The 11,262-nt window shown below is 36.7% G+C and overlaps 1 protein-coding gene across 1 annotated transcript; it reads right to left on the bottom strand.

The window, feature by feature from the left end:
- Positions 1 to 3,731: 3,731 nt before the first annotated feature.
- On the bottom strand, positions 3,732 to 3,917 carry LOC134372122 (keratin-associated protein 8-1). Its single transcript, XM_063089335.1, has one exon. It carries the CDS (start codon positions 3,915 to 3,917, stop codon positions 3,732 to 3,734), a length of 186 nt encoding a protein of 61 aa, XP_062945405.1.
- Between the last annotated feature and the right edge of the window lie 7,345 nt (positions 3,918 to 11,262).

The following is an 11,262-nucleotide window of genomic DNA, read 5'->3' on the forward strand; positions in this document are numbered from 1 at the left end:
TAGAGTAGAGGGTCTTACTAGGGTGAACAGATGCTAGTGAAGGACATGAGAATACATTTTTAATACACAGAAGGTGAAAATGTTAAAAAGAAATTTTTAAAGAAACTTGTAGTATTCAAAATGTCTTCCTTTATAGAGACAAGCCAAAGTCAATTGGCTTTGTCATTGAGAAACAAGTCATTGAGAAAATAGTAAGCAGAGCAGAAACAACACTGCACTCTGAGGTCCAGCAAAGGTTGTGCTACATGACTCTGTCAGTGCAATACTCAGTTATAGACTCATAATTTAAAAAAGAATTTCAGAATACCATCTAGCCATGCCTTTCATCCAAAAATTCCTCTGAACCATCCCAAAATGTAGGAGGAACAATTTCTCTTTCTCTAGATGGTACTTCTGCCGATAAGATGCCTTTAATATTCAAATCAAGTTTCTCAGTTCTATAGGTTGTATTCAGCAGAGAAATCTTAAATATGCATAGCTTGGTTTAATAAGTAATCAGGAGAAACAAACAATTAATGGTAAAGTAGGAAAGAAAATTAATACTTCATGTGTGTCTTTGTGAGATAAGCCCATTATAAAATGCACAGACATCAAGCTTCCAATCCACAAATGGTTATGAATTAAACACTAGTTACAAGATGTTAGCAAATGGACATTTAACATCTTTTTCATGTTTATTTGTCTGATAATCCAGTCATATACATTGAGTTTCTACTATATACAGAGCACTAAACTTGGCTCAGCTAAATACCAAAGCTAATCTACAATTAGAAACATACACCTAAATACACTCCGCACAGACCACCACTGAGCCTAAATGTAACATCAAATATTCTTTCTACTCTTCCTTTAAATTTACCTATAAAATGTTTATTGTTTTTATTTTTATTTAAATATGGATGAATCTTCTTAGTTCCTAAATTCAAAATAAGAAGAAGCTGAAAAGGACAGGAAATGAAACGCCGTGAATAAAGTACCCTGTAGTTCTTCTAAATTGGTGGCACAAAGGCAAATAAAGAGATTTATCTTTAAAACACAAATTCCCAGACTCCATAGAAAAATATTCCCATCAGAATTTCCAAGGATGAGATCTGTGTGTATGCATTTTTAAAAGATCCATAAGTGACAGAATTGAATTTCAGTTAAAAGAAAAATCACTGAATTATATCAAGTAATGTACTACATGTTCCTATTGCATAGGAAAATGTGAATTATAAAATCACACAATAATATACCTTTTTTTAGCAGATGATAGCATCTGAACCTTCATCACTAGTCCACTAGATATCTACTTAGATTCTTTTGCTTTTCAGTAAAAGTAGACATGTTACAGCCACTAAAATCTCCAGTTTGAAACTTTCTAGCAGCCACATGTTAACTCAAGTTGACAGATGCTAAGCACTGATGTTGTGTTTCAACACACATTCTGTACATCTTGAGGGATATAAAGGATGTTCCTTCCTCTGCCTTTACTCGTTGAGATGCACAAGAGTAAATGATGTTTCTTTATCAAGACTCAGTTTCTAAAATAAGGTGTGTGTGTGTGTGTGTGTGTGTGTGTGTGTGTGTGTGTGTGTGTGTGTGTGTATGTAAAGCTCCAAAATAGTGCTTCTTAAAGTGCAGGCCTCAGACCACCTGCACTAGAATCCCTGTAGTTCTTCCAAAAAATTTAGATTTCTGGACCTCACCCTGACAGTGAGGCATAAGAATCCACATTTTAAGTCAGCTGCTCGAGTCATGGTCCTGCATACCACAAGTTCAGAAACACTAGGTTAGATGCTCTCTGAGGTCTCTACATGCCCAAATTTTTATGTCAGTCATCATTCCAGAAAAATCTGATACCTTCTCATTTTAATCTGATGCTCTAATTCCTGAAAAATCTTTTTTTCCTTTTCCTATCTTATTCTAACCTACCTGTTTAATTAATTTGCAATTCTCAGAGTTAACATGTAGCTGCTAGAAAGTTTCAAACTGGAGATTTTATTGGTTGTAACAATGTCTACCACTGTTAGAAAGGAAGAGAATTTGTTAATTAAATATCCTTGAATGAGATGTTTTCTGAACGTTTTAAAAAAGTTATCCATTGGATGAAATATGATGGAGAAAATACTCTCTTCTGAAACGATCTCCCTGAATAGCTTTTCCCTTGTCTACAAGGTGAATCATATGCAATATAACCACTTGCAGATATTAATAAAAAAGCAGGGTTAAGCCAAATCCTGATATCACCAAGAATATTTGAGCTATGCATAAAATGTTTTCAACAGGAGGACTGAAACATTTTTGACTTGATTTATAAAAGAGATATTGCTCTCTCCTCTAAAGGAATACAGAGAAATTCTGATATAGGTTTAGAAATATTCATTTGATATAGCTGATATCTTTTAAGAGCAAAATTCACTATCTGGTATTGATTCTGCAAAGATTAAAAGGATTTCCATCATTGTTTCTAACCTAAGTGCTTTGAAGCTATAAAGTAGACACCTTAGATGGTTTGATATAGGGGATTTATCCCTTTGCCTAAAAGACTGTCAGACTCCCCAGAGGATGTCTATGGCTTCTCTCTTACTTAGTGCTCTGGAATCCTTAAATAGAGGACATAGTACTTTATTCTACAATCATTACTTCCCCAGATAGGGCACACAGTGGACTTCCTTTGCACTAAGATTGGAATAACTAAAAAAGTCCCTCCTATGTTGGGTTTGTTTTTTTTTTACCTGTTAATACATATTTTATTATTATTAGCATATTTATCATTGCAAATTGTAATCTTTCCCCATGCCCTCCACCCGACCTATCATTCCCCAACTCTTCTCCTTCCCTCCTCCCCATCTCTAGTATCCTTAGCTTTGTTCTCTCCTTCTGAAGGTTCAACATGTTATTGTGATCTTCTCTCTCTCTCTCTCTCCCCCCCTTCCCCATCCCCTGCCCCCTCTTAGCACCCAGTCATGAGTGAGTACATATGGTATTTCTCTTTTTGTGTCTGACTTATTTCGTCTTTTAATATTGCCTGTCTCTTACATAGTTGTATATAATATTGTCATGTTTGGTTTACCCTTTAGTCTTTATACTTATGAATATAAGTGGTTTATGCTGGGTTTTCTTGAAGAGGAGTAGGAGTAGTGAGGTGCAAAGAGGTTAGTGAGCAATGAATGGTGCACTATTGTCAAAGGGTTGGAGGTGGGCATCACAGAGTTAAGAGAAGGTCAGGCATGGCATGCAACTCTTTTTTCATTACCAGCAGCCCACCCTGTTGCCTGCTTATCACATGGACTCAAGGATTATTTGCTTTCTCATTGCTCCTCATGCCCAGGTGAGGAAAATAAATTCACTTCCCTCCCACTCAATGTAACAGAAAACATGCACACACCAAGAAAGGAAACACCACCCACGGATGAGAGTATTATGCTAGTTGAGATAAGTTTATTGAAAATTTGACAGACACATCCACAACTTCATCATGACGAGAGTCCTGAGCGTCATGAAGAAGTCAGAAGTAATACATGTCAAGTCAGACGTCAAATTGCTGAAAATGTCCCAGGGAAGGCAGCTGGAGGTATTGTCTGGTTGCTCATTTTCTTCACTTGGAATTCTGGTGCTAGTTCTGAAAAGCAGCAGCTCTGAGGTTGATGAGGAAATAAGGACTAAAGACGTAGATAAAGGAAGAACCTGGAGATGTGCCACCCAGCTTCAAGGGAGAGAAGATTCTGTGCCTCAGGGATTTCAGCAAATCAGTAGAGGGCATATGGCCAGTATCTTCTGTAAGGCCCACAGCCACCATAGCCATAGCCAAAGCCATAGCCCACTGGGGAGTAGGTGCTGCCAAAGCCACAGCCAACGCTATATCCCAGGGGGTAGCCGTAGCTGCCCCAGTAACATCCTGGAAAAACAGCACCATTGAAGTTGTTGCAGTACATGGTGTCAGGAGTGGAGGGCTTAGGTAGCAGGAGAATGAGTTTCCTTGGTGTGATGGGTTCCCTAGTCACAGAACCTTCTTTATATACTCTGCCCATGGGGTGTGGTGAAAAACAAGGCCCTCATTTTCATGCTTGACACCAATTTGCATTACAAAAAGCTGATTAATTTGTTTGGCTCTTGCTTAAAATGTCTTTACTGTTGCTTAAGAAAGCTCTCATACAATATAATGCAGGGAGAAGATTCCTTCAAACAAACTATGTCACTTCCTAAAAAAAATTATTACAGTGACTTCAAAGCACTTGGTCTTATAGATCCTACATATAATTCTCTGTAAGCAGGTTTTTATAATACCAAGAAATATTCTGAGGTTGCTAGCTGTTATGCAGTCCTTTTGCTCTCTGAATTTCCACAACACCACACAGTAGAAATTCTAGAAATGTGTGCTGAATATATTAATAAATGAAATAATAGATAGTCCATCTCAAAATCAAGGAATAAGGAATTTCTTAGTATTCACTTGCTTAAGAATTCTCTTTTTATATAACAACCACAATTACTTGAAGTTGATACGACAAGCAAACAGAGGGGACATTGGTGGGGGGGAGAGGGGAGGGAGGAGGGAGGGAGGTTTTGGTGATGGGCAACAATAATCAGCCACAATGTATATCGACAAAATAAAATTAAAAAATAAAAATAAAAATAAAAATTTTTTTAAAAAGAATTCTCTTTTTTGGAGTATGCAAGACAAATGTCATAGAGCTCATCAGAGAGACTCCTTTTTTTTTTTTTTTTTTCTATCTACAGCTACTCTGTTTAGGAAACCAGTAAAAAACTTAACCCTAATTATAGTACTCACCTGAACTATACCTAACATCACATTTCTAGACCATTGTTTAAATGAATAATCTTATAATTTTTAAAAAATGAAGTTTGTGGATTAATTCTAGTACTGAATTGTCAAAGAAATATATGATACATGTTTTAAAGTAAGTGTTGAAAATACTAACAAGGTAAAACCAGAAAAATGAGTGGCAAATTTTACCTTAAAATATAGAATTATTTTTTTCTGTAAGAACTAATAAAACCAGGTTATCTAAAAAATGTGATGATCTTGTGAAGGGCCAGATGACACTATTAAATCAATGTTATTTCACTTTTGGAATGATCATGCACCCCAGGATGTGGAAGGAAAGTCATTCTTTTTTAAATAGAAATTTGGTTCTCAAATAAAATTAAAGGAGGTATGAGATTGATAAAAACAATCTTGTGCCATGCAAGACCTGGTAATTATTTTCAGATGCTTATGTAGAGAATCCTCACAATAGTACTTAGTAGAGAAGTTACAGAATATACAGCAAAAGAGTACACATGGCACAGAAATAGAAAAACACAGAGTTAATCATTCTAGAAGGCCACAGAACAGACTCATATTACTCACTAGCCATAGAATTTTACTTTGCTGCCTGCTGTCAGCAGCTCAGGGTCATAGGCTGAATCCAAGGGCAAGATGAGACACTTGAAAAACTACAAAACTATGCCAGCGTTCCAACCACTAATTGATTAATTATAGCAGAGGCATTCTTGAAAACACCTACAGTACCGCCCCCACCACCACGCTTCATGAGCAAAGCCGTGTAGCTGCCTGTCTTGACTCAGCATTTAAAACTCAAACCCTTCATGTGACATAGAGCTAAATCAGGCCAACGAACTAAAATTAGTTTCATTCCCAAAATATAAAGGTATTCAACAGCAGATCATTCCCTGAAACTCATAGAATAGTTTACATATTTCTACTATCCTCATAGTGCTGTGCTCCTTAATGAAAAACTGGTAATGTTTGTAAAAAAGATTAAATAAAAAACAGCAGTATAGAACAGAAAAGAAAAAAGATATGAATTAATAATGGCAAAGTTCAATTACGATGCCCTGTTTAAATGAGTTCCTCCCCACCCACCTACCTAATCTGACAAGATGTGAAGTTTGCCGTCTATGGGACAATCCCAAGCTCTGTATCTAAGTAGTAATGGCGAATAAATACTAAGATATGTCGTCTTTTTAAAAACTTCAGCCCTATTTACAGAGAACAGGCTGAATTTTCTCTAGAAATTCTATAGAAAATCCTAGCAAAAGAAGGTTTATAGGGAAACACATTATTTATCAACAAGTCACTTAAAAACAAAATTAATGCCACCTTAATCCTATATTGGGCCTACAAAATCTTTAGTCCAATATAGGCTTATCAAGGGAGGATCCAGGTTTTGTAGAATCTGAAGTTTATATAATTCTCTTTATAAAAAAGAATACAACATAACAAATATGAAATTAAGTACTAAAGTACGTATTTGTTAAAATGCTAAAGAAATCACAAAAAATTAAACACTAACAAAAATCAGAAATATCACAAAATTTAGGAGAAAAAATATTGTTTTTACTACTTAACCACCTAACAAACGTCTTTAATATTTTTCTTTCCCGTAGGCTAGCTTCTGGCTTCATCATTTCAAAGTGTTTTCTTCTCCACTACTCATCCTGTGCTGGATTCCATAAGACATATTATACTGAGATATGACCTCTGGTCCTGCACCTTTGTGTCACACATTCTGGGTGCATTGGCAGAGTGGTTGGTAGAAGAATCTCTAGAAGCCATTTCTACAAGAGGACGGCTAGAAGGAGCTTAATTAGATATGGAAGTGGCAGCAAACTACATCAGTCTATCACTGCATAACCAAATTTAATGTATCTGCGCTCAAATTCTCTTTAGCCAGATCCTAAAAATGTCCATGACCTCTCCAACACCACCCAACATGAGGGAAATGTGATTGCAGAACCTGTACCCTAGGTAGAAAGCAGCAGCAGCTTAAACCAATTGCAGTTAAAATGCCACCTTTTGCAAATTTCTCCCGAAAATAGGCAGATGTGATATGGAGGTTTAAAAATGAGAAAAAATATATTCTCACATATGAAATAACATAGTATTATACTAATCACTGCTGGATATATGTTGGTCTGGATAAATCTTATGACCCTTTTCCCTTTTAATAACAACCCTAAAATGCTATTTAATAGATAATTTGATTTCTCTTTTCATATTTATTTGATTTTGTATTAGGCCTGACATGAATAAAGATAGGAATAATCCTGCTCTTTGATTTTCTACAAAAGAGCAAGACATATGTTATGTGCACATTTCAGAAATAGAGTCAATTCCACTATGCACAATAAAACAGTTCCTGCTTCAACAGCTTTAAATATAATGTTTCTAGCTTTGAAATATTATAAGTCATTAGAAATTAGATATTAGAATAGAATGTTTTAAGTGAGTTTTAGAATATATGTTAGTGGTTACTCTACAATACAAAAATTATCTTCCATTTATCTTTATAAACATCTATTCTTAAAGACATTTGTTGAGTATCTATTATGTCTCAGGCATTTTACTAGGTGCTGGGGAGCCAAAGGTAAATGAGAAATGGTAATTAAATGAGAAATTATAAATTAATAAAATACATGTTATATGTTCTACCCTAGGAGTCCTACTGCCTCTTGCAGACTTCAGGAGCAAAGAAGAGAGTGGACAATTCTACCTGAAATAGAGGGCAGTGGCCAGGAAAGCCTCATTATGAAAGGGATAGATATGTGAGTTGGGTCTTGAAAATGGATATTTCACTGGTGGACATTGGTTAGGGGAATAGCTGGATTTGGGGGGATATTCCAGAAAGAGGAAGTGGTTTAAAGTGAAATCTCAAAGGTGTTATACAGTCAAGTGTCTTCCAGGAGCCATAAATAATTGAGTGGGACCATAACCTTGGAGTAGGAGGAGAATTAATGAAAGATGGGGCTGGAAAGGCAGGTAAGGGACATAGAAGGCTGTATCTGATATGGAGGCAAAGGGAGCTACTTCATACTCTAAGCTAGGGGATAGCATAGTCAATTTGCACTTTAGAAAGATGACTACTCTAATACTGTGGAGGCTAAATTAGAACTGGGAAACCCCAGAGGTAGGAAGACCAAGTTTAAAACTCTATTAAGAATGCTTTGGGCTGCAAGTAACAAACGTACCAGCTGGAATTTGCTTACACAGAAAGAGTTTATTTTTTTACAAGTAATAGGGAATGAGAACATAGCAATTCTAGGGTTGCTTCGGGGCTTGACGATGTCAAGGTGAAGGGCTGACTTCACGATTCTTGCAGTCTCCTCCTCATGGCTGCAAGATTGCTGCAGCAGGTTCATCCTTCATGTTCTTTCATATAAATATGCACAACCAGGAAGGAGAAAAGAGGGCCTCTTCTCTCTTGGTTTCTTTTCATTTTCTATCAGGAAGGAAAATGTTTCCCATTCACATTCTGATGGATTTCCTTCAGGTCCCATTGTCCTGAACTGAGTTGCATCTCATGGTTGAGCTACGGGGGATAGTGGAAAAGTATGAACCAGCATTTTCTGCCTGTATAGTGTGAAGCAGGCTCTAGCAGCAAAGAAAGAGGGGGAGAGGACTGGCCACTGGATTGATTATCAATAGTGTTACCTTAAAAGCCATCACACTAACTTAGTCAAGAGATGATGGGGCCTAAACTAAAGTGGTAACATTACCAAGGGGGTGAATTTGAAACTGGTTTAGGGAGGCAGATTTAAGAAGCATGGCTTAATAATTGTCTAGCATGTCCTCACTCATAAGGGAATGGATGGAAGGAAGGAAGGAAGGAAGGAAGGAAGGAAGATCACGATAATACACTGAACTTTCAGAAGGAGAGAACACAACTGCGGTTATGAGAGGTGGGAAAGGGGGAGGGGGAGAGGGTTAACAAGCAATTGGTTAATGGGCACAAGGAATAATTACATTTTATAAGGATGAACATGTTAATTTTCCTGATTTGATCATTGCGCATTATACAAAAGTATCAGTATTCAACTCTGTATCCCACAAATATGAGTAATCACTTATGTATCAATAATAATAATAATAATAATTTCCTGTCAGGATCATCATCCAATATCACCACAGAGACCTCTGATGCAGGGCATCCATGAAAAACACTGTGAGAAAGAATGCCAAATGGCCATGACGCCCAGTCTTTTCCCCATGAAGTTTACATCTTCACGATGGAGTGGAGTAACCTGGCAAGACTTAAAGAGAGTCAGTAGCCATCCCAGTAGTTCTGGCAGTGAGATCCCGCCAAACCCTGCCCAGATAAGCCAAGGCAGAGAGCAGCACACCTCTGCAAAACCTATAATTTAGTGCTGAGGTCTTCTAGCTGGGAAGCTCTGTAAGGTACTTGGGACAATTAGACATAATAAAATAGCCATTAGAGGACATCATCTGATCATAGCTACAGGAAGCATATAAAGAATTCCTTCATGCTTCCAGAACACAAATTTATTTATCCCCAGAAAGATGCTTTCTCATTGCCTTGATCTAAAATTCTACTCACTATTGTCTGTCCACTACTGTTACCTGATAATCAGATACCAAGACTCTCAAAATGTAATTTCCTTTCAGTAATTTACTAACTTACATATATAATTTAATTATTGTCATCAGGACCTTGTATGCAGGAACTGCATCGAGTTTTTTATATGAAATTAAGATTTACAACCATGCCCTAAGATGATATCATCTAAATAATAAGAACTGGTATTTAGGAGTCACCCTGAACACCTCTGCATTTGCAAATCCAATGTATCATAACATGCTGTCAATTTTACCTTCTGAAAGTCTCTTGAATCCATTAATTTCTATCAGTCTCCAGTGTACTACCTCTACTTATTTCTTATTGTTTCCTAATGCTACAAATTACCATAAACTGGGTGGCTTAAAACAACAAAAACTTGTACTACAATTCCAGGGGTCAGAAGTCTGAAATCAAGGTGTTGGCAGGGCTGGGTTATTGTGCAGGTGCTGGGGGTAGAATCCCTTTCATTGCCTTTTTCAGCTTCCAGAAGGCATCTTCATTCTTTGACCTGTGGCTATTTCCTTGCATTACTTCAATTTCTTGCTTCTGTTGTCACATCTACTACTACTAACTCCAACCCTCCAACCTCCCTCATATAAGAACCCTTGTGATGATGTTCGACCCATCTGTGTCATCCAGAATAATCTTTCCACAGCAAGATCTTTAACCTAATTGCATTTGCCAAGTTCATGTAAGGTAACATATTCACAGGTTCCAGGGATTCAGACATGGACAGCTTTAGGGGCCCATTATTCAGCCTACCACATCACCAAATTCAAGCTACCAACTTCTGTACCTGGACTTCTACAGTGGTTTCAACTAACTGAGTGACTCCCCAGCCCATGAGTTCCCCTCACAGGGAAAAGGAGAGCAGGGTGGACAACCAGCTTCCCAGCCTTTTGAGTCACTGCTCAAAGGACCTGCTTCAGTTTCAACCCACCCAGATCACTGGGGAGACTGAAAGAGCTTTTGTACGTGATTGAAGTTAAGTTGCTACTACCTTAATATAGATTGTTTTATGTAAGCCTCGTGGTAACCACAAAGCAAAACCTACAGTAGTTATGATAAAGAGAAAGGAATCAAAGCATACCACTACAGAAAGTCATCAAATGACAAAGGAGGACAGCACGAGAAAAAGGGAACTAAGAATCTACAAAATAACCAGAGAACAATTCACAAAATGGCAATAGTAAGTCCTTACCTATCAACAATTATGTTATATGGAAAGAAACTAAAAACTCCAATCAAAAGCATAGCCTAGAAATCAATAAGAACAGGAGGAAAAGTGAAAAATAAACACATGTGGAAATTAAACAACATCCTCCTAAACACCCAATGGGTCAAAGGTAAAATCCAAAAATACCTTGAGACAAACAAAACTGGAAATAAAACATACCAAAACTTACAGGATGCAGCAAAAGGAGTACTAAGAGAGAAGTTTATAGCAAGAAACTCTACATTAAGAAAAAGAAAGATCTCAAATAAACAACCTATCTTTACACTTCAAGGAATGAGAAGAGGAACAAACTAAGCCCAAACTTAGTAGGAAAAAAATAAATAAATAAAAACCAGAACAGAAATAAATGAAATAATCTAGAAAAGCAATAGAAAAGATCAAAAAAACTAAGAGTTGTTTTTTTTCCCAAAAGATAAACAGAATTGAAGAAACTTTAGCCAGACTAAGAAAAAAAGAAAGAAGACTCAAATCAGAAATGAAAAGGAGACATTTTAACTGATACTACAAAAACATAAAGGATTATAAGAGACTACTATGAACAATTACATGCCAAAAAATTGAGTAACCTAGAGAAAATAGATAAATTCCTAGAAACATACAATCTACCAAGAATCACAAAGAAATAGAAAATCTGAACATACTAATAATGAATAATGAGAT

The sequence above is a fragment of the Cynocephalus volans genome, chromosome 1, assembly GCF_027409185.1.
Source record: "Cynocephalus volans isolate mCynVol1 chromosome 1, mCynVol1.pri, whole genome shotgun sequence".
NCBI lineage: Eukaryota > Metazoa > Chordata > Mammalia > Dermoptera > Cynocephalidae > Cynocephalus > Cynocephalus volans.

Excerpts from the sequence above, each read along its gene's own strand:
- LOC134372122 (XM_063089335.1), bottom strand. The coding sequence starts at position 3,917 with ATGTACTGCAACAACTTCAATGGTGCTGTTTTTCCAGGATGTTACTGG.